The sequence below is a fragment of the Protopterus annectens genome, chromosome 12.part0 (assembly GCF_019279795.1).
Source record: "Protopterus annectens isolate FY-2018-M chromosome 12.part0, PAN1.0, whole genome shotgun sequence".
Classification (NCBI taxonomy): Eukaryota; Metazoa; Chordata; order Ceratodontiformes; family Protopteridae; genus Protopterus; species Protopterus annectens.
Genome location: NC_056746.1, coordinates 139,724,773 through 139,749,295, shown reverse-complemented (window position 1 = coordinate 139,749,295; position 24,523 = coordinate 139,724,773). Strand labels below are relative to the sequence as shown.

The 24,523-nt window shown below is 36.3% G+C and overlaps 1 protein-coding gene across 1 annotated transcript in view; it reads left to right on the top strand.

Annotated features, from left to right (window-relative positions):
- Positions 1 to 24,523, top strand: part of LOC122816399 (multidrug resistance-associated protein 1-like) — an 827,783-nt gene that overhangs the window by 272,935 nt on the left and 530,325 nt on the right. The window contains exon 6 of the mRNA XM_044089157.1: positions 19,611 to 19,672. Within this exon, the coding sequence (XP_043945092.1) occupies positions 19,611 to 19,672 (62 nt within the window). The remainder of the gene's footprint in view (positions 1 to 19,610; positions 19,673 to 24,523) is intronic.

The window sequence follows — 24,523 nt, the reverse complement described above, 5'->3', positions numbered from 1 at the left end:
AATGAAAGTGATAAAAAGATAAAACATACATGCAGTAAAGATGGGAAAGGAACTTTTAAACATAAGGTCATGGAATGTAAACTGCCTGGGATGGAGAAGTAAGAGAGAGTGAGTGCTGGTACACACAAGGAGGGCGAAGTCAAAAGTAATAGTGGTACAAGAGACCCGCCTCTCGAAGGAGGCTCATAAGAAATGAAAAGGTTGGGGGGGTAACATGGTGCAAGTTGCTCATGGGAAAACAGGAAAAGGAAATAACCAGGAAGACTGAGGACAGGACAGGAAGATTCACAGAGATTAAAAGTCATGTAATGAATGTAAGATCACAGTAGTACCACAGTCTATATATCCTTGTCTACAACAATAAAAACATTAAGGGGAATATTGGCAGAGACTACTAGGTTTCAGGATGAGATATGGATCAGTATTGGGGACTGGAATATAACAACTGAGAAGAGATCAAGTGGACAGGTGACCAAGGAACCTGAAAGTATCAATGAAAGTAAGGTATTTAAAACATTACCTGAAAAACAGTGGGATGGATTGAAGCATGTTGATAAGAAGTACAGCAAACCAAAGGTAGGATACACATTCTGTCTGTTACAGACAGTTGTTGGGCCAGATTCGACAGGTGTTATACATCCTTAGAGCATAAGCAGATGGCGGGAGAGGTCATCGTGGAGTCAATTATGATATCAGACACTGAGATGATAGGAATACAAATCAAGGGAGAGAAAGAAGAAAGGCTGAAGAGGCATAGCAGCTTCCTGCACACCTGCTAAAATACTAGGAAAATATGAAAGAAGGGTGGGAAACACTGAGAATATGAGTCTAAAAACTGAAATACAAAAGCAAATGAATAAGATAAAAAATAGAAAAAAACATGAGATGTCAAAAGAGCAGTCAGATATATAAGAGCAAAGAAGGAAAGGAAACCAGAGTAGGAAACAGAAAGGAAGATAAAACAATTAATTTAAAAATGGGAAGAGGAGACTTTGTGCAAAGAAAGTGGCATGACAGAAATTTTATTTTAGTGCTAACCTCAGGACCATGAGAGTAAAGTAACAAGATGAAAAGAAGGGTATTTAAAATCAAAATGGGTAAAGATGGTCTAATCAGGACAAGACTAACAGACATCCAAGAGGGATTTAGAGAGTATTATCATGGACTATATAAACATAAGAACACAGGAAGAAGTACATAGGAAGTAGAGGTGTGTAATTGGCACTCGTCCAGGCTTAAAAGAATCAAAGAGGAAGGGAGAAGACTCATAGCTCCAACAGACAAGGAGGAAGTTCAAAACCACCAAATACAAAACAAAAGATTTTCAAACGACAGAGCCAGTAATATATCCTTTAATAAAAGCACAAAACCTCTCTAGTGCCTCGGCATTAAGCCTTCCAGGAGATAACAGTGATAAAAAAGAGCACCCCTTATAAAGAAGCATCAATTAAGAGAAACAAAGCAATTAAACAAATAAAACAATTAAACAATATAATATAATTAATTCTCTACAATACGTATTTCCAATTGCATTCCTGGTTAAGTCCACCAGGTGTCAAAGTATTATAATTCAGAATAAAAACAGCTTCTTTAAACAATAACTTATTTTTCAAACAAGTTACATTTGTTGCTTTAATTTGTTCAAGAATACAATCTCTCAATTCTAAATAAACTCCCCCATGTACAGAATTAAAATGGGAGGCAATGGGGCTTTCTTTCTTGTTAATTTTAATGTCACGAATGTGTTCCTGCAATCTAACCTTAAATTACCTTTTACTCTCACCTATATAGAAAAGATTGCAGGGACACTTAAGTGCATAAATTATGCCCATAGTATTGCAAGTAAACTCTGCTAACGGTCTAAATTTTGAACCATTAATTTTGTCAAAAATCCTAGTAACATAAGAACAGATTGCACAACTTCCACATATCCAAGTACCCAACCTACTTACCTCATTTCCTACATTTACATCGGGTAAGGAAAAAGTTGCATGTACTAGCATGTCTTTCAAATGAAGGCACCTCTTAAAAGAAATTAAGGGAACATGCCATAAATCTTTAAGTTTATATCTTCCCTCCACAAGGAAAGGCCAATAATACTTTATACTGGCTATAATTTCATCGGATAATATATAGGAAGTAACAAAATAAATTTTCCTACCTCCTTCATTATTTATCCTCTGTAATGTATTATTATTATTATGTCCCCTAATGTTTCTTTTATCTTTTTCTGAAAAACATAACTTCTCTAGAGCCTTTTTAATAACTCCCAAAGCATATCTCCTATTTTTAAACATTTGACAGGAGTTAAAGATTTCCCTTTCTAAAATATCAGATTCACTACATAACCTACTGACTCTTAATACCTCTCCATAAGGTAGGGAGTTTAGAATATGAACTGGATGGCAACTACGTCCATCCAAAAAATGTCCGTCATCACCAAATTTTCTCTGTATATTTGTGATAACTTTTCCATTTTTATTACCTTCCAGGATCAAGTCCAAAAAAATAACAGAGTTGCCACTTTGTAAACCTTCAAATCTTAAACCTAACTGATTAGAATTCAGTATATTAACAAAATCTTGTATTAATGATCTGCTTCCTTTACATAAAAAAATCAAATCATCAATAAATCTAAAATAATGAATTACATATTTTCTGAAAAACTATAATAATTATTAATAAACTATAAAAATAATTTCAAAATATCCCATAACCAGGTTAGCATACATGGGAGCAAACAGGGCTCCCATGGCTGTACCTTGTATGTGTTGATAAACTACCTGGTTAAATTCAAAAAAATTATTAACTAGACTAAAATAAATGAATTCAATAATGTAACTCGAAACTGGACGATCACCCAAAAATAATTTAAGGGCCTCAATGCCTACTGAATGTCTGAAATTTGTATACAGGCTCTTAACATCTAACGTAATTCAATAATAATCTTCCTCCCATAACACACATTTAATCTTATCTAAGAAGTCAAAAGAGTCTTTTATGTAGGAATCTGAAGTCATTACAAATTTAGTTAAACAACAATGCAACATGATTCCAATATTGTGCAAAAAATAATTACTAGCTGCTACTATGGGATGACCTGGAGGATCTACTAGGTCTTTGTGTACTTTACGTAAACAATAAAACTTAGCTAGGGTACAATTGTCTGTATTAAATTTTAACATCTAAGTCTTTTTTAGACAAATACCCTAGTCTAAAACCTTTTAGTAAAATATCTTTGAAATTGCTCATGGCTTGTTCATATTCAACAATACTAGATATTTTATATACATCTCTCATATTTAAATGATCCATATACATTTTTAAATACTGAGTAAAATGTAATACCACTACTTTACTACCCTTATCAGAGGGTTTTATAACTAAATCTTTTCTCTTACTCATATTTTGTAAAGTTTGCCACTCTTTTTTACTTAAATTATAGCATATAGCGTTTTTATTACCCCAAAATTTCATAAAAATATCATCAACTGAATGATGTATCATAGATGAAGAATGGGAAATTCCTTCATGCATAAAAGGTGGAATAAAAGTGCTTTTAACTGGTACTTTCACAGTATCTAATGAGCAATAAGCATTTACTTCATCATTACAATCCGTTAAGGAGGATTCAGAAGTAAAAAAATCATCACCAGAATCTGAATCACTATATTCATCTATAACTTCTGCAAACATATCTTTTAAAAAAAAAAAATCACATAAATGTAGTTTACGTATCAACTGAAAAACTTCAATACATGTGACATGCTTCCTAAGAAGAGCAGTAGGTATAAATCTCAAACCGTATCTCAGTACGGCCATTTCACATTCATCTAAGGTGTAACCAGATAAATTTACAACAACATTACTTTCATTATTAATTTCAGTACCTTCTAATAAAGACAATACTTTTTGAACATTAATATTTAGTCCGTTTCTGGAGGTTATCATACCTCGAATATTGTCCATCTCTGTTGTTGTCTGTAAAAAAAAAAAAAAAAAAAAGACAAGGAGGAAGTGTTGGAGGCCAGGGAAGAATAGTAAAAGAGTAAACACCTGAGTGTGAAGCCTGCCACGAGAGTTCTCTGAACAAAGGAGAAGGGAGGTGATAAACAGATGGATGAGTGTATTCAACAAAATATTGAAGGGTGATTACCCCCCTGCCCCAGAATCATGTACCGTCTCAGATGAGGGAGTAAAGGAATACTTAGTGGTTAGTAAGATCAAAAGCTTTGGACAGGCCGGTGAACACTGAACCTATTCATTCCCTTGTTCGTGTTTTGGAGGATATTGTCAGTGGGGGGGGGGGGTGTATGAAGGGACTGCTGCTGCACTGTGGCAAGACCAGAATGTGCCTCTCTATGGCTGAGATGCAAAATAGTCGCAAGTAATGAGGCTGATGTGAGTGTAACGAGGCTGATGTGAGTTTGTCCTCACAAGTAGCGAGGTTGATGCGAGTGTAATGAAGCAAATGCAAGCTTCTCCTCCTGATAAGATGGCTGGAGAGCTGTGATAAGGGGATAGTTCTGAAATACTGGTTTGAGCAGCACAGTTTAAACATATTAGGCATATATTTTGATGCATTTACAGTGACTTGGGAAGACCCATGGAACTGCTGTGTGTTTACGCAATGTAGTAAATACAGTTCTGTATGTCCCCGACAATTGTACTTAAAGGTAATATTTTCTGTATTCATATTGCTCTGTTTTAGATATGCATCCTTGTCAGAAGGCATTCCAAATGGATAAAAATCATATGTCTGTTCTTATAGCAGCACTGTTATGCTTGTATGTTCCACAGCCTTTCACAAAAGTTGATATAAATAGATACTGACTAAAATTCAGAAAAGTTACAGCAAGGTATATATCTGACAGTGACTTTTTTGAACTCGGAGACAGCCCTACTTCAGTGCTTTTGCGTGAAGATGTACACCAAAACTCTGGTTTGTCGTTGCAGCTGGGATAAATACGAATTGGGCAGTCTGGGGGGGAGGCATATGATAATTAGCCATGTGAACACAAATGGAAGGCCCAAGGAAACAAACTGCTACAGGTAAAATCCAGAAGAACTTTAATCTAGGAACTTTTTGAGATAAAAACTTATTTAAAATTGAGAGATAAGTGCTTTCATTCACAAAACTACATGAACTTCATCAGATCAGTTCTTCTGGATTTTACCTGCAGCAGTTTGTTTCCCCGGGCCTTCCATTTCTGTTTTAATCTTTATTTCTTCAGTTTGTTTTTGGCCTAACTAGCCATGTGCCTGTGATAAGTCATTTATGCAGCTGAATGATTCATAGAATTGCTAGCCTGCGTAATTTGGCATGGCTGCTCATGGTAATGTGTTCATCCATTGCAGCAGAGGTAGAAGCTAAGGATTTTAGCAGACAATGTAGTTTTAGGGTGTGTGCACATCAGTGTATGTGAGAGGCTGCGTGTGCATGTCTGATTGTTTTGTGTGCCTGTGTGTCCATTTCTGCCTGTGAGGTAGCATTAGAAGCATTAGTGAGGGGTAGGGGTGTGTGTGTGTGTGTGTGTGTGTGTGTCCATGTATGTATGTATGTATATATATATATATATATATATATATATATATATATATATATATATATGTATATATATATATATATATATATATATATATATATATATATATATATATATATATATATATGTATATATATATATATATGTATATATATATATATGTATATATATATATATATATATATATATATATATATATATATATATATATATATATATATATATATATATATATATATATATATGTATATATATATATATATATATATATATATATATATATATATATATATATATATATATATATATATATATGTATATATATATATATATATATATATATATATATATATATATATGTATATATATATATATATATATATATATATATATATATATATATATATATATATATGTATATATATATATATATATATATATATATATATATATATATATATATATATATATATATATATATATATATGTATATATATATATATATATATATATATATATATATATATATATATATATATATATATATATATACATATATATATATATATATATATATATATATATATATATATATATATATATATATATATATATATATGTATATATATATATATATATATATATATATATGTATATATATATGTATATATATATATATATATATATATATATATATATATATATATATATATATATATATATATATATATATATATATATATATATATATATATATATATATATATATATATATATATATATATATATATATATATATATATATATATATGTATATATATATGTATATATATGTATGTATATATATATATATATGTATGTATATATATATGTATATATATATATATATATATATATATATATATATATATATATATATATATATATATATATATATATATATATGTATATATATATATATATATATATATATATATATATATATATATATATATATATATATATATATATATATATATATAAAAATACTACATTATGGAAACAGGGCTTTTTTACTACAGCCACTTAACACAAACAGTGTGGTTCTTTATGAACCTTCGCGACTGTTTATGATTACATAAATATTTGTTTTCATGAAGATATACTCTGCCTGATTTTGTATTTTAGCTTTTGGTTAAGCACTTTCGTTTGTGATATACTGGTTGTATGTGTGCAATGCACTGTGTGGTCCAGAACGTGGATGCAATATTTTGCTGTTTTTTTAGGATTTCATAATCTGGTAAATTTGATTTTCATATTACAGTAGTAAGACGTATGCATTTCTAAGAAAGCAACCTAAAGGAAGTTCGTGTTAATTATTTCTGTTTACTTACTTGCATTCTATATTGTTTTCTTTGGTTGCTATTTTTAGATAGTCCTTTTTTTCCTTAACTTTGTTTGCTGAAGTGCTTCAGTACCAATGTTTCTAAATGATGATGACTCTCCTGAGAGCAGGAGTTATGATTCAAATGGAGGGTCTGACGATTTTTTTGCACATTGGTAGTGTATGTCTTAGATGCAAAAATAACTTCTTTTCACGTTATCATAGAGCTCCACTTTTATATAACAGGGCTGAAAATACAGATTTTTCCTTTTTTTCCATTTCCACTTTTTCTGTTGTAAGTGTATTCATGTATGAAATGTATTTGTAAATAATATGTTGAACAGGAACTCTGTAGAATTTCTTTAGAACTCTTTAATTATATCATTAGCTGGGAAGGGCATTGTTTAAGGGGTACACCTTTCCCAGTAATAGACAACATTAATTCAGAGTTGTGTTAACTGAATAACAAAACAGTTAAGCTACACTGTCAGGGTTGGAAAACCTAGAAGGTGGTGGCCAGAAGTAAACACTAAGCTAGGTCATGAATACATACAAGTGTCTGCACTGCACCAGGGCAGGGCAGCAGTTTTAGTGCAGCTTAGCTGCATGGTCATACAGAAAGGAAGACTATTGGGTATTTAATTTGGGCCCATGAGCGTCCTATGCATATAGGTTCCTGCCCCCTTTTCTTTTTGTTGCATTTCCCCGTACTAGGTATTCCAGCATGGATGTGACATCTGACTTGGATGGGCCATCTTTTAGGCAGTCATGAAATTGATTTATGCCTTCTTCAACATCAAAGCATTGAGAGCATTTCTAATAATACCTTGATAGCACCAGTGGTAGCTAACATGTGCTTCCATATCACTGTGGGACGTCCTACACCTGTTGTGTGTGTGTGTGTGTGTGTGTGTGTGTGTGACTGTGTGTGTATGTGCACATGTGTACGTGCACTTCCACCCACACTTTACACTGACTGGCTTGGGGGCATCACTGGTCCCAGACATTTTCAGTCTCTGATGCATGACCATAACTGGCTGACCTCAAACCACCCATTCTGGCCCTCAGGATGGTTATCAGCTGCTGTCTCCCATCCTCCTCCTCTGCCCAGTTCTTCCAGCAGCTGATCAGATTGTATGAGGTGTAGTCATGGTTTTCTCTCTTTAATGTGATAGAGCCAGGGAGTGCAATGCAGACTTTACGTGGGGTGAATACAAAGGGGGCTGTGGTGTTTTCCTGTGACTATAGTGTTAATTTTGGGTTAGGAAAGTTGGCAGGAGTGTAGTTGAGAGGTGCAAATACCTGAAAATGCATTTTAAGGCATTGTGTTTCAGCAACTGACAATGTCTGAAGTAATTTTTATGGGTTTGTATTGCGCATCCTTTTGAGCTAACCATTTCTTATTTCTCAGCAGTGTTGGCCTTTGTTCTTGCATTCTGCACAGAGACCCGTAGGCCAAGTCATTATCATTATCAAGTAATGACGGTGATGATGTGCTTTCCATTCACGTCATAAGACGTTACTAGGTACAAAGGTCTATAAGAATACAGCCTGCAGTAACAAATACGCTCTGCCTTCTTTCCATAGGATCATAAGACGTTACTAGGTACAAAGGTCTATAGGAATACAGCCTGCAGTAACAAATACGCTCTGCCTTCTTTCCATAGGATCATAAGACGTTACTAGGTACAAAGGTCTATAGGAATACAGCCTGCAGTAACAAATACGCTCTGCCTTCTTTCCATAGAATCATAAGACGTTACTAGGTACAAAGGTCTATAGGAATACAGCCTGCAGTAACAAATACGCTCTGCCTTCTTTCCATAGGATCATGAGACGTTACTAGGTACAAAGGTTTATAGGAATACAGCCTGCAGTAACAAATACGCTCTGCCTTCTTTCCATAGGATCATAAGATGTTACTAGGTACAAAGGTCTATAGGAATACAGCCTGCAGTAACAAATACGCTCTGCCTTCTTTCCATAGGATCATAAGACGTTACTAGGTTCAAAGGTTTATAGGAATACAGCCTGCAGTAACAAATACGCTCTATCTTCTTTCCATAGGATCATAAGACGTTACTAGGTACAAAGGTCTATAGGAATACAGCCTGCAGTAACAAATACGCTCTGCCTTCTTTCCATAGGATCATAAGACATTACTAGGTACAAAGGTCTATAGGAATACAGCCTGCAGTAACAAATACGCTCTGCCTTCTTTCCATAGGATCATAAGACGTTACTAGGTTAATGGCCCTGGGGCCCTTACAGATCTAGCCAAGAGTTTGTCCCCAAAAAGAAACCTCAGTCATCACCTGTTGCCCCTGTCAATGAGGGACAAAGATGGAACCCCTGGGACAAATTTGTGGTTTCCATCCACTCATCAAGGGTGCATTTGAAGGTGGTCAGTGAGGTACTCTGATGTGTATGGGGAGTCAGTTCCAGAGACGGGGCATCCTTTGGGAGACGAACCTGTCCCAGCAGGTTTGCTTGATGTCACATATTAGATTCAGGCCTTTTGAGTGGGTAATGCGTGAGGAGTTAGACTTATGGATATGGAGCATCTCTAGTAGGGCAGGGTCTGAGATTGCCTTGTAGGCAAGACACAGATCACCTCTGAGCAATCTGTATGACACAGAGTAGAGTGATATTGATTTCAGCCTGTCCACATAGGACAGGTGTTGGAGGCCATGGATTCTCTTTGTGAGGGGTTATTGTGGCCTTTCTAGTTGGTGCAGATGTTTGGAGAGGTAGATACCAAACTGGGTGTTTTATTCAATTATTGGCCTAATGAGGGTGGAGTATAGAGAGGTAATAAACTCCTTTTTTCTGGATGTAATCCCTTTATTAATGAGATGAACCAAGTAAAAGGCTTTTGTGACCACTGCCGGTACATGATGGTCGAATGTGAGATTATCAATCTGAGTACCCAGGTCTCTCACCACAGGTTGTGTGTTTAGGGAGTTGCCGTTGATGAGGTAATCAGTAGGGCTGGGTTTCTGCTGAATGGTATGCATTTTATTTGTGTTTAGCTTGAGGCCATGACTTTGGCACCAGTCATTTGTTGCTGTGAGACCCTCTTGCAGTATGTTAACATCATTTGGGGAGTCAATGATAGCACCCAACTTACAGTCATCTACAAACTTGGTCAGCCACAGCCCTTTTGTCTCTGCCTGGACTTCCAAGAAGTAGATGCCAAACAGTTAGGGGTCCCAGGACAGATCTCTCATGAAATCCACTAGTGACAGGTCTGCTATTGCAGGTGGAGGTGCCTATTTTGACCTTGAGGGTCCTTTCACTGAGCCAATTGGCCACCCATCTGATGAGATAGGAATTTATGCCAAGTTCTGTTATCTTTTCAATGATGCCTGAGTGCTGGATTGTGTCAAGTCAAGGTAAGCTCTATGTACTGACTTTCCTTCATCCCAGGCCTTGGTGACAGTCTCAAAGAAGTCACTCAGATTTAACAGGCAAGATCTGCCCTTGATGAATCCGAACTGGATGGGGTCAATTGCTTGGAGATTGCCTATGTCCTTGTTTATGAGATCCATAATAATACGCTCCATGGCTTTACAGATCAGACTTGTCAACCACCTTTGTGCAAAGGATGACAATGTCAGTTCTCCACTCTGCTGGAATGAATCCTATACTTAGGCTATGGTTGAATAGGGTGCTCAATGGCAAAGCCAGTTCTTGCTGTAGATGGTGCAAAATACAGCCTGGGATACTATCCATGTCCCATGGAAGCTGTGTTTTTTGCCTTGGATAGGGCCTTTAACACTTGTTCTATGGAGATGTGAGGTGCAGGACAAGTATCGCGGATGTCGATTGGGCCTTTGGGCGAACAGGGGAGTGACGTTTCACTGAACCTGTCAGCTAGCAGGTTGGCTAAGTCAACAGGATCAGTGTAAGTGATACACATAATTTAAACTTAGAATTTCTGAACATTTAAGCAATCTACCCAACAAAGTAACAACTAATGCATTATATAAACATGTTCAGACTCACAATACAGCCAAATTTTCATTCACTATTATTGATAGGATTGTTATGCCGCAGTGGTATGGTGGTAGCGTTGTTACCTTACAGCAATAGGTTCTCCCATTCGATTCTCGGCTGGGCTTGGGAGTGCCTTCTGTGTGGAGTCTGCATGTCCTCCCCGTGGTTGGGTAGCATTCGAAAGACATGTGTGTGTAAATGGGCATGCCTTAGTTGAAGGTTGGGTGCCGAGCTGGCACCTCGGCATTTCGTATAAATCTACTGCCAATCATTAGCGGACCGGAGTTCCGCTGTGGTGACCCCTTACCAGGAAAAGCCGAAAGACAAACAACAACATTATTGATAGGATTATTGATTCCAATTTCTCCAAAAATAAGTGGCATGATATTCTCAATAAAAAGAGAGACCTTGGATCATTAACCTAGGGGGGTTTATGTCCCCCAGGTTTGAATGATCATTTATAAATAATGATTTGTGTATATTTGTAATATCTTATATCACTAAGCTTTTGCAATTTATTATTGATCAGTTTTTTCAATCTATGTTTATACTATTCATTTTATACATTGTTTTCATGACATTAGTGATACATGCACACCTATATTTAGGTGGATCTATAATGTACAACCAATCATTTTTACATAATACATTTGTACCTATTGTTTTGACTTTTGGGTCAGTCATAATCAGTTGATTATTTTTGTATATGAACAATGTGATTAGATTTTCTAAATTTAATCTTGTAATGTATTTTTGTACTTTATAAGGTCACATATATATATATATATATATATATATATATATATATATATATATATATATATATATATATATATATACACACCTTTATATATTTTTTTTGGGTGTATATAATGTATGTCTATTTTATATGCAACTTTTGTATAATGGGTTTATACCTTTAATTTTTGAATTGTTATATCAAAATTTCTTTTGATTGGTGGGTTTGAATTTGGTTACATGTATTTAATTAAGGCTTTTGGATTAGTCTTTGTTACATTGAGAAGGGTCATTAGACCGAAACTGGTCTGTACATCATTATAAATAAACATTTGTTTCTTCGAATCTGCTGGCCTTTTTTGTGGCATTGCTTCTCATATGTCTCATCTGACTTCAAAACTTTCAGCATATTTTCCATGCCATATTCATTTGGGAGGACTGTAAATAAACTTCTGATATCCATAGTAACCATCAAAACAGTTTCCAAAGAAGGAGACATCTTACTAAACATGCATAAACATAAAAGAAAATTTTCTGTGTCTTTTGGTACTGTGGTAGCTTTACTTGGTCCCCTTTTTAGCTGATGGTCCACATAGATTGATATTGGTTCTGTGATCCACCCACTGCCTGAAACACTCGGATGCATGGGTGGATCATAGGGGTCTTTGTGAATCTTAGGCAGTCCTCTAATTGCAGGAATCGTAGGAAAGGCCACTTGAAAATAATTAAACAAATCTTGATTTATTATTCTCGTCAACAAAAGATCATTCAAATCCATGACAACCTTATTTATGATTTTATCAAGTTCAGCCTTCTGTATCAGTTTATACGTATTTTCATCCTTAAGTAATTCCATCATTCTGTCAGCATACTAGGTCTTATCCAACACCACCACCACTCCTCCTTTATCTGCTGGTCTAATAATTAGCTGGCTAGTATTCATTAATTCCCTTAAAGCTTGTTGCTTATCCATACTTAAGTTGTAAAAACATTTCCTATTTCCATTATGTGTGTTATTCCATAATCTTGTTGCTTCATCCTCACATACCTTGACAAAGGTCTCTATTACTGGATGTGAAGGTGGTATTAAAGCACTAGGTTTCTTAAATATAACTGCTTCCATAGCAGTTCCTGTCTTCTCATCAGTCTAAAACATATTGCTTAGAGTCAGGTTCCTAGCAAATTTAAGATCTATAATAAATTCACTGAGCCTTGATGGTAACGAGGGAATAAATGTTGACCCCCTATTCAGGAGTTTGCATTGAGCTTCACTTAACTGATATTTGGACAAATTTACGTTGACCCCCTATTCAGGAGTTTGCATTGAGCTTCACTTAACTGATATTTGGACAAATTTACGTTGACCCCCCTATTCAGGAGTTTGCATTGAGCTTCACTTAACTGATATTTGGACAAATTTATGTTGACCCCCCCCCCTATTCAGGAGTTTGCATTGAGCTTCACTTAACTGATATTTGGACACATTTACGTTGACCCCCTATTCAGGAGTTTGCATTGAGCTTCACTTAACTGATATTTGGACACATTTACGTTGACCCCCTATTCAGGAGTTTGCATTGAGCTTCACTTAACGGATATTTGGACACATTTATGTTGACCCCCTATTCAGGAGTTTGCATTGAGCTTCACTTAACTGATATTTGGACAAATTTACGTTGACCCCCCTATTCAGGAGTTTGCATTGAGCTTCACTTAACTGATATTTGGACAAATTTACAACTAGTGTGGTGTCCATATCATAAGAAAAGTCCCTTTCCTGTATATCTAAGTAGAGACTTTCCTCTTCTTCATGTCTTTGCTCAGAAGCCGACCTTTCCTGTGTTGATGTCTTTGTTTCAGCAAAATGGGAAGGTTAGAAAAAAAGGTAGATGCATAGCCCTTTCCTTTGGGCGGGTTCCTATGACATTATGCATTGCTGTATTCTGTATAGTGTCTTCCTGTAAGGTTAAAGTACTTGTAGAATTAATATCTGAATTCTTAGTCACAGATCCACCTAAATTATCATCTCTAAACACCTTGACCACCGTATCCTGCCTTCTTTTCTTTTTAAAATCCCTATTTACTAAAGTAACACCAAGACCCTTCTGCTCAGAGGCACTTACTTCACTCTCTTTAAGCACCAGAATGTTCGCATCTGCTTTATCTTGCTTCTCAGCTGTTTTCCATGGCCACTCAAAGATGTTAAGTTCTTTAAAATCCTTAAAGTCCCTGGCCAACTTCCTGATCTTAATCTGTTTTAATTTATCATCATATGCAGTAAGAACACATTGCAAGTTCTCTATTTTCAAGAGAAACCTTTCTGTTAATGTGGCATCCCCCAACTCGGCTTGTTTACTCTCTATGAAGCTAGCAGCTTCCTCTTCCATTGGTTAAAATAATCAGTTAACAGTCTAATATATTTAAAACTGGTCTCCAAGTTAATGGTTTGCCATCTAGCTAGAAGCTCTGGGTATAATTTCCCAAAAGATGGCATGCATTTTATCCTCAATCCTTTAGACACTATATTATAGTGCAAACAAGTTTCTAGATGAAAGTGCTGCTACTGTAACCTTTTTACTCTAAAGGCAATGTCTTCTATCTGTTTAAAAAATGTATTAAAATGTTCTGTCAACAAATTCACATTATTGTCTTGACAGTCTGTTTGAGCAAGATTAAGATATAGCAGCTGGATTCATACTGACTGTTAACGTATTCTTAACACAACTGCCTCTCACTGTTTTATTACTACAGCCACTTACTAATCCAGCATCTTTCTTTGGTCGATAATTCAAGTCTACAATCTCACCTTCCACCATGTGCCGTTCTGTAAGTAAAACAAAGCAGCAGAAATAAAACAAAACAGAATGTAATAAATGAAGCTCCAAAACAAATCCGATTAGAACAAGGAGGCTAAAATCCACAAGACGGAACTGGTTTATTAAATGCACACATGGACTACTATGTCTGCTTTTCTTGCATCTATTTTTTGAACTGTTGGTAATGGGTGACCCCATGTGATATAAACTTTTTCTATAATACTTTGTGGCTAATGCTTCCAACACTTCTCATCTACTTCAGTGTTGTAATGTTTGCATAATCCCCAGTGCAACAGTCTTGCCACATTATTATGCCTTTCATTTTACAGGTCCTCTGCCATCAGTGTATCATACCCAGAAACAGGATGCATGACTGTTTCCAATTCTGTTTTACAAAACCTGTATTTGTTTGTTTCTCCAACATGTTCAATGGACTTTGTAAACCAATGTGTACATAGTCCACTACCCTGGGCTGCCAATATTAACCTTTCGTCCTTTGGTTTAAATTCAGCTGTCCTTAATCATTTCTGCATCAGATCCTGACTGACAGGAGTTTTCTGTACTTGCAACTATATTTATGCCTTTGCCACGTTTCATGGCTTTTCATCTGATCCTTCAGTATTCTTTCTTTTCATTTTCGTTTTGTTCTTTTTTGGCACATTCAGTTGCTGCCTAATTTTTATCTACTTCTATTTTGATTTCCATTCCCGCTTGACACTGATATGCTTCTGCTAAACTAAGTAAATGAGCCTTCTCAGACTTATTCTCCTCATGTTTTGAAACTTTCCCTATGTTTGGATCTTGTGAGGTCAGTCGTAGGATTGTAGATCTATACATGTAATCAGTGTTGAGAAGGCCCTTAAATTCTTCTAATGGGGAATACATAATCTTGGTATGCAATGATTTCTATAAATCATTTGATAAACATGAAACGTGTTTCTTGTTTTCCTGTCCAACTAATCCATTACCTATTGAGGCCAGTCTATCTCCCCAAAACTGTAAGTTAGAACAGGAAGAGTAAATTGGTTTATAACTTGGACTTTGTTCCTTGATGTTAGGGCTATTTTCAGTATTAATTTTAGTCTTCTAAAATATTCCTTACAACGTTTTGCTCACATTTGTTCATGTTTTATTGTTGATCCTTCATCAATTCCCAAATATTTATACACTCCCTTCTGCTGAAGTTCTTTTATATCACATTTCTATCTCAAATTTTCTTGGTGTTTCAGCTTTCCTGCTTTAAAGGTTGCTTTTGCCATTTATGAAGACCAAATGGCATTCTTATATCATCTGAAAAATTTTGACAACTTGTAGTTGTGCTTTCAGTTCCCTATCTGATGAGCTATACAGTTTTAAATTATCCACAAAAAAGAAGATGAGAAGTCTTTACACTGTGTTGTTTTGTGGGAGCCAAATTATAGCCTTGACCTAATATGTTAAGTAGACGGCTTAATGGATTAAGGACAAGATAAAAAGAGCAGCGTTAACAGAGTCATCCTGGAATATCCCCCTTTGAATTTTTATCCCTGGGATAATAACATGTCCTTTATCATGGCTCAACTTCAGAGTGGTTTGCCTCTGTTTCATGGTCACTGTAATGTAATTGATCAATGTAGGGTGTATTATATATATCTGTAAGCACCCCTTTATCTATAAATGTGGAATGCTGTCAAATACTTTTTTTGTAGTCCCTCCATACCATACGTAGATTCTTCTTCTTTTTACAATTCTTCATTATGACTTTATTTAACAACAAATGATCCTTTGATCCATACAACTTTATTTTATTACCCTTTTGTTCTATTGCCATGATTGAGTTTTCTTCTGAATGACTATAAACTCTATTGGCATCAGTTCCAGTATATAGTTTATATGCCATCAGAAGGCAACTTATTGGTCTATAGATTTTAAGATAGCTTGTAGGTTCACTCTTAAGGGCGAGTATCATTTTTTCTGTTAACCAGGTTGGTGTCTGTTCGGGATGTGCATATAACTAGTTCTTACTCTGGGATAAATTTTCAGATAAAGATATTAATACTTTTAGCCAGAAGTTAGGTACTGTGTCTAGGCCTGGGGTTTCTAATTAGGAGCTTTTCAGTTTTTCTGGCCATTACTTCATCCCATTTCATCTCTTGTACATTGAAACTTATTACTGTTTCTTTTGCTACTTCTTTCTATTCAGCAGCGTTCTTCATAAATATTTCTTCAAAATATATCTATTTCTTTTTTGGTGGTATTTCTATTCCTTTTGTCTTGTTTCCCAGTTCCCTATAATTTATTTCAGGGTCATTAATGAATTGCTTATTTTGTAATTTTTCCTTTCTATTTATCTGCATATCTTTTAAGTTTTTCTGCCTGTGCTGGTATTTTTAGTTTATTATTTGCAATAGTGTACAATAGCTCCTTGTCTGTTCTGATACTTTGCATTCCTTTTACCACATCTATTTTCCCAAGTATTTTTTGCTGATCTGTTCCCTCTTTTGTACTCTTCTAACAGTGACACTTCTTATATTACTGGCTTTATAGTTGTCTCTATTAGATGCTTCCACGATGGCATTTGATTTCTTCCCTTCCCTTTTCTTACTGCTCTGTGTTTTTGTGGTAAGACTTTATAGTAATTTAGCTGGACAGCAATGTATAGTATTTTACTTCTGTTATATCACATGAATTTCTCTGAATAGTCTTGATTACTGTTCATTTGTTTTATCAAACGTTTACCGTTTTGGGTTGTATTGACTTTTTGTAATCTATTTCTTTCATGGATCTTAATATGCTTATCCAGCTCTGTTAAATCGATCAGCTCTTCCCTAAGATCATTTTCTTCTAAATTGAGTGCACTTTCCTTATTCTCTTTTTCTTGTGGGCATTCTGCAAAAAGTTCCAGAACATCTTCCTGTGACATATACTATTCAGGTTCGTTCTGTATCATCCATTGATCTTTCATACGGGAACTCACTGGCCTATTACGCCACAACACAGACTGCATCAGTTACCACTGTTTTTTTTTCCTTCCCTTGCTGTACAACAACTGAATTTTTATACTGGTTTTCTACTGAAGACTCCAAAGTATCTTCATATGGCAACTGATCAGATGCCTCTCATTCCACTGGTTTCTCCTTAATTTGGGGACTCATTGTTCTATCATGCTGTGATGTTACCAGAGTTGGATTTTCTACACTAAAACCTTCACTTTGCAGGTCATCCATAACTTCAGTTTATATTTAACTTCTTCCATTATTAATCCTCTTTTCTGCTTCCCCCTTTGTTTTCTTATTTTTTGTATTGTAAAATTTTCCATATCTGGATGCCTGTGCCTGTATTTCTCTTCAAATGTCTTTGGTGCTGATTTTTGTATTGACTAGTTTTGCTTTCTCCTTTTCATGAATATTTTATCATATTAAAACTTGTTTTCTTTCCCATGTCAATATTTCTTCTTCAGATGTCTCCCACTCTTTCTGTTTATCTTTACTTTGGGGACTCATTCATCATGCTGTAACATAAACTGTTATACTTTTAACTCTAAATCCTGTCTTCAAATCTGTTCCATAATTTCAGCTTATATTTGTTTAACTTCTACTTTATTAATCTGTTCTACTTTTCCCCTTTGTGATCTTATTTTTTGTATTGTGAAACTTTCCATATCTGGCTCCCTTTGCCCATATTTCTCTTCAAATATCTTTGGAGCTGCATTTTTTATACTGATTAGTTTGGCTTTCTCCTTTGCATCAGATCATTTTCTTTACAATGTCCATGTTTCTTTTTTATGCCTTTCAGAAATCTTTAGATTTTGTTCTTTATATTTTCACGCTTCCTGCTGATTCTGCCAAGCCCATTCCTTTGGCTGTGGTTTCACTAGATAGTAGGTAGGGACAGTGGGAATCTCGTTCACCCATTCATGCACATCACTAATTAGATACCGAAGCATTTGGCTACCTTAAGAGAGTCATATTTACTCCCACCATTTACCTGCCCTTCATTGAACTTCTTCACTTTGACAGTCAGAGCACTGGGCAGAAATCTCATTGTGTTAACACCTTTCGCAGGCCTTTTCAATGCTTTGTTTTAATGAAACAGTTGGATTCCCTTGGTTTGCACTAGTTCTTAGTCAGTTCCTAGCTGACTGATGATGTGGGATGCTAATCCCCAGGAAGGGCCTGGTGAACATTCAAAATTGCATCTATCCCCCTTGCCCCCCTGTCCAGCCATGGGATGTGCCCAGCCAATCGTTATCCTGAAGTTACGGATGAAGCTTTCTGACTTCCCTTACCTACATTGTTCTAACATGCCAGAGGTATTTTTTTTCTGCCACATATTAAAGCCCTTGAATGCATTCCTTGTAGCCTCTTTTTTTGTAGAAGTGACTGGAGTAATGCACACTGCCTGAAGCATGGTTAAATATTGCCACTTTTCTTCACTTCCCAACATACCTTTCAGCCTCTTAGCACAAGAAATCTGGACAAAGCGTAAGATAATGGGGGGACAAAGGCCCAGAAATAAGGACAAGTTTTTAATATAGATCTTATAGACTTAGAAATGTGCTAGAATAAACTGTGTTGTGCTAGTATGCATTTCCTGAAGGATATGAAGTCTGAAACTCAAATGTATGTCTTTATTTAGAACTTCAGTTCTCACTGATTTGCCAGAAAACCACAAATTTTATGCAGAAAAGACCAAAAAATATGAGGCAAAAATCTGAACATTCTGTGAAAATCTGGGCAGTTGAGAGGTATGCTTCCCAAGGATATTATAGCTTTGTTGTAGCTGTTTGCCTAAGTGGTGATGTTACAGGTGGCCTCTCAGATTATGATTTTCATCCAGGTCCTTGACTTTTCAATATTGTTCTCAAACCTAGTTTGTTAGGGGTCTGGCGCTGCATTGTTCAGCATTATGGCTAGTTGTATTATACTGTGTATAAGTGGAACTGGTTACAAGTCTGGAAGCATTGATATCCCTCACTTCACAAATCAGTTCTAGTTTTGCCTGAAGGGTCTTAATAGGTAAATTAAGATTTAAGACAAGAATCTTTGTTAATGAAATGTCAGGGAGAAACAGCATTCTGGAATTAAATGGATAAACAGAAAAAAATAATGTGGATAATGATGACTCCATTGTTTTTGTTGTCCTTAAGAATTTTCTTTTGTTTTACAGAATCCTTGCCCCGAACCCAATGCTTCTTTTTTTTCTAAAGTGACATTCTGGTGGTTCACAAGGTAAGTACTACAGAAATGTGTACCTTGTAAATTTCTTACAGAAACTGCTTTCTTTGCAGCTTAGGTATTGTTTTGTTGCTGTAGACAGACTCTGGTTCAAATCTCACTGTACACTGATAACATCTGTCAGATTTCTGGGATGCAAAAATAAAAAAAAAAAAAACATTGTTTTATACAGGAATTATTTTTGTTCTGTGAAACAGTAATTATTAGCTGCCAGTTCTTCTGTAGTTTTCTTGGTATGTTTGCTGCCCCCCACTCTGTTACTTTCAGTACTCTCCATTACTTTAAAGTTCTTTCCTTTTTTTCAGGAATTTCCCACATGTAATTCCCTTTTGCGCTCTAACATTAGATTACTCCAAGACACGTTTTTCTCAAAGAAGAAGGAGAGGTTACCAAATCCCAGCCATAAAAAGTGCAGAAAGGTAGCAACTGCTTAAGTTCTGGACTAGTAGACTAGATGTACTGTTGTACAGGGTCTATATTATAACATTGAAGCTTCAGGTTTTGAATACATAAAGCTTGACATATAAATAGCGAAAGCTGAAAATCGCGAACAGCCACTTCCGCAAATGTTTTAACGGGGAAATAATTTGCTTGGCCGTTATAGAGAATTTGCCATTTTCCCCAATGTAGAGTGGTATATTTAGTTAGGGGGGAGTGTGGGGGATGAAGCCCCCCACTTGATTTGGGTTTGAAAGTTTTTCTGTTTTGCGGCCAAGCAATTTCTTTCCCTGTACGGAAGTGGCTGTTTGCAGTTTTGAGCTTTCACTATTTACGTGTCGAGCTTTAGGTATTTGAAGACCTGAAGCTTCAATGTTATAATATAGACCTGTTGTACAGTACTGGGTGTGAGGTGTGGCTGTTGTTTTTTTTTGGGGGGGGTTGGCAGTGTTGGTGTCACTGTAACTAAGGTCAGGTCTGTATTTTTCGTGGCTCATGTGAAGGTTTCTACAACCTGATAAATCCTTCTCATAATGGTTAGGGCCATTTTGCTTTGCCTTCTACAATTTTTTTTTATTTTTGTCTGCAACAGCCAGTGAGGAATAAACTTAACCTAGTTTTCCAAATAGCCCCTTTTATTACTGTACCACTGAGATGAAAAAAAAAAAAAACAGAGCAGAACCAAGAGCAGTAGCTTCATGAAGAGTGCCAGCCGTCTTTAATTGGAAGAGAATACTAGTGCTACTGCTATTTGTACCGCTGCACAGTCCCATTGAGTATTTATACTGATGCACATTATTACTGCTAAATATTTAGATTTGTATACAATATTACTACTACCTGGTGTTTATGCTGTTGAGTACGTGTACTGACACAAAATACTACTGCTGAGTATTTATACTACTGCATGTTACTGCTGAGTTTTTTATTGATGCACAGTACTACTGCTGAGTATTAGTACTACTGCTGAGTATACTGATGCATATTACTGCTGAGTATCTGTAATGATGCACAGTACTACTGCTGAGTATTTATACTGCTGCATATTACTGTTGAATATTTGTACCAACTGAGAGTACTACTGTTGAGTATTTGTACAGTGACACATTACTGCTGAGTATTTGTACTGATGCACAGTACTGCTGTTGAGTATTTCTACTGCTGCACATTACTGCTGAATATTTGTACTGATGCACAGTACTGCTGGTGAGTATTTATACTGCTGAGCATTTGTACTGATGCACAGTACTGCTGTTGAATATTTATACTGCTACACATTACTGCTGAGTATTTGTACTGATGCACAGTACTGCCACTGAGTATTTATACTGCTGCACAGCATGTGCCACTGCACTGAGCAGCAGAGTGGAGGATGTTAGCAGAGAGCACCTCTAGAGAAGCATCATAGAGAATGAAGGGAAGAAGCAAATTCAGCATCATCCACCTAGGGGGATGAAGTGCTAGAAGTGCATATCAGGCAAGATGCAGCTGTATAGCTTCACTTTGTACATGCATTCACATACCTTCACATGGCATAAATGGTCAGCTGTGTTAAGTGAGAGATAGGGAAGCAGTTTCCACTGACGTGTATCTGGTGCAAGTCATTGTTTGCACACATCTCCAGAAGTCTTTCCATTTCTGAAGTTTAATTACAGATTTGTTTTACAGTACAAAATTTAGGTTTTGCATTTAACATAAGGTACATACACTTATTCTCCACTGCTTTGTACTGAGATCAGGTTCTATATTATGTAGGAGGGTTACCAGTTGTAATTTTGAGACTAATCGTGTGGTTAGCAATTACAAAAATTAAAAGTATGAAAATGTAGTAGAACACAGTATATCAAATGTCGCTGTTCTCGCTTCAAAGTTTTTTGCACAACCCCCTACACACCTCAGGGTTGCAGGCTAGCCCCCACACCTCTCAAACTTAGATTGCCATACCTCAAAGAAAATGAAATAGGGTGTTTGTGTCATTGGATTCTGTGACTGCACCCAATTTGCATTTATCTACAGACTTGGTCAGCCAAAGGCCCTTGATGTTGGCCTTGACCTCAGAACTAGATGCCCAAAAGAAGTGGACACAGCACTAAGTCCTAAGTGACTCCACTAGTGACTGGTCATATTGTGGAAGTAGACTCCCCTATCTTAACTTTGTGGGTCCTGTCTGTGAACCATTTGGCTATCCAACAAGTGACATAGGGGTTAATACCTAATTCAGTGACTTTTTCTTTACAGTATCCATATGGGGTATTGTGTTGAACATTTTGGCCAGGTTGAGGTAGGCAATGTGCACCATCTTGCCCTAATCCATTGCTTTGTTGACTTTTTAGAAGAAATCCACCAGACTATGTAGGCTTGCACTGCCCTTGACAAAACCAACCTGAGTTGGATGTAGTGTCTGTAGCTTTTCTATGCCGTCATTTAATATATTCATGATTATTCTTTCCATAGCTTTACGTATTAGACTAACTGACCTTGTGGAGTGATAGTTCCCAAGTCCAGGGATGGCCCACCCTTGTGCAGTGGTATAACCACTGTTGTCCTCCATTCATTTGGCATAATGCCTTTTTGAAGGCTATGGTTAAATAGTGATTCTAGCAGCCCGACAGTTCATATTTTATGCTATTATGGAGGCATCCTGGAATGTTATCATGGCCCATCGAATGAGTGTTCGTGGTCTTGGAGAGTGCCTTGAGAATCTGTCCCCTAGTGAAAGTTGGGGGAGTTATGGTTGTAGGTGTTTCCTGTGGGGGATGTCTGGTGTGGAGGGGGGGGGGATTAGGGCTAAATTTGTCAGCCAGCAGATTTACTATATCTTACATATCATACAAGTGGTTTCAGTTACAATTAATTCAGTATATTGCTGTGTGTTGCCTTTGAGGTTGCAGACATAACTGAAGAAAGCTTTGTAACTGACCTTGGCTTGGGAAGCTATTTTTGTCTCCAATCTGACTTTGGTAGACTTGATAATCCCCCTGAGTTGCATGTTTAGATTGCTGAGGGAGTGTTTACCTTGCTGGGCATTGGACCACCTAATATTCACCATGATTTTCTTCCTGTTGTTGTACAACCTATTGATGCTGGGGTTCCACCACGGGAGTTTATTTTTTAGTTAGTCTTTTGCTTGGTACGGGTGAGTACAGCTCTCTGTGTGCAGCTGTTAATGATTATACAGGGTTTCCATGCAGATTTCTGCACAGGCAGCAACATTCTCACTCAGTGAGTTGAGTTGTCACAGAAATGGTAGGACGCTTGGCATAGAGTAATTCATAGTAGTTCCATGATTTATGTTTATCTCTCACTTTATGGCCTGACCTGGCTGGTGAGGACAATTCACTAGGACTGGTGCAACATTCTCTCATTTTTGTGCGGACCATTTCAAGGATTTTTGTGCCCCTAGTGTGCATAGGGATTAGCTGTTCCAGGGTATTTGTATTTACAAAGTCCAGGTATCTCTGGGCATGTACAAAATATGATGCGTCAGTAGTAAAGAACGAAACTGCTTATTAGCTATTGTTTTGCTCTGTTTGCACTTCTTTCTGTAAAGTCACAGAACTGTAATGTTAAGCATGTGATGGTCTAGATTAAAAAGGAAATGAAACTTTTTTCCAACTGAGATCTTCAGTAACGAGCAGTCCTGGTGTTCTAGAATACGCCAGTCCTGTTTTTCTAAAGTGTTTATAACTCTTGGAGGACTGTGATCATAAGGCACACAATAGTATTATCCAGTATTTAAGGCACACAGTAGTATTGTCCAGTATTTAAGACACACACTAGTATTGTCCAGTATTTAAGGCACACAGTAGTATTGTCCAGTATTTAAGGCACACAACAGTATTGTCCAGTAGTTAAGGCACACAGTAGTATTGTCCAGTATTTAAGGCACATAATAGTATTGTCCAGTATTTAAGGCACACAGTAGTATTGTCCAGTACTTAAGGTACACAACAGTTTGTTTATTTATGTCTTTCGGCTTTTCCCGGTTAGAGGTCGCCACAGCAGAACTCCAGTCCGCTAATGATTGGTAGTGGATTTTTATGTACCGGGTTACCAGCCCTGATGCACAACCTTCAATGAAGGCACGCCCCATTCATGTATGCCTCCACACAGAAGACGCTGTAGCTGAGAATCGAACAGGACAACGTCTTGCTATGAGGCGACAACGCTACCGCAGCACCACCACAGCAGTCAACAGTATTGTTCAGTATTTAAGGCACACAGTAGTATTGTCCAGTATTTAAGGCACACAATAGTATTGTCCAGTATTTAAGGCACACAACAGTATTGTTCAGTATTTGAGAGGTGATGTTAACAAAAGGTAAGGTTAAGCATGAGATTTCTGAGCTCCACTGAAGAACATGTCTGTACAAGAGCATTGCATAGCAGTTGAGCACTGCCTTCTTG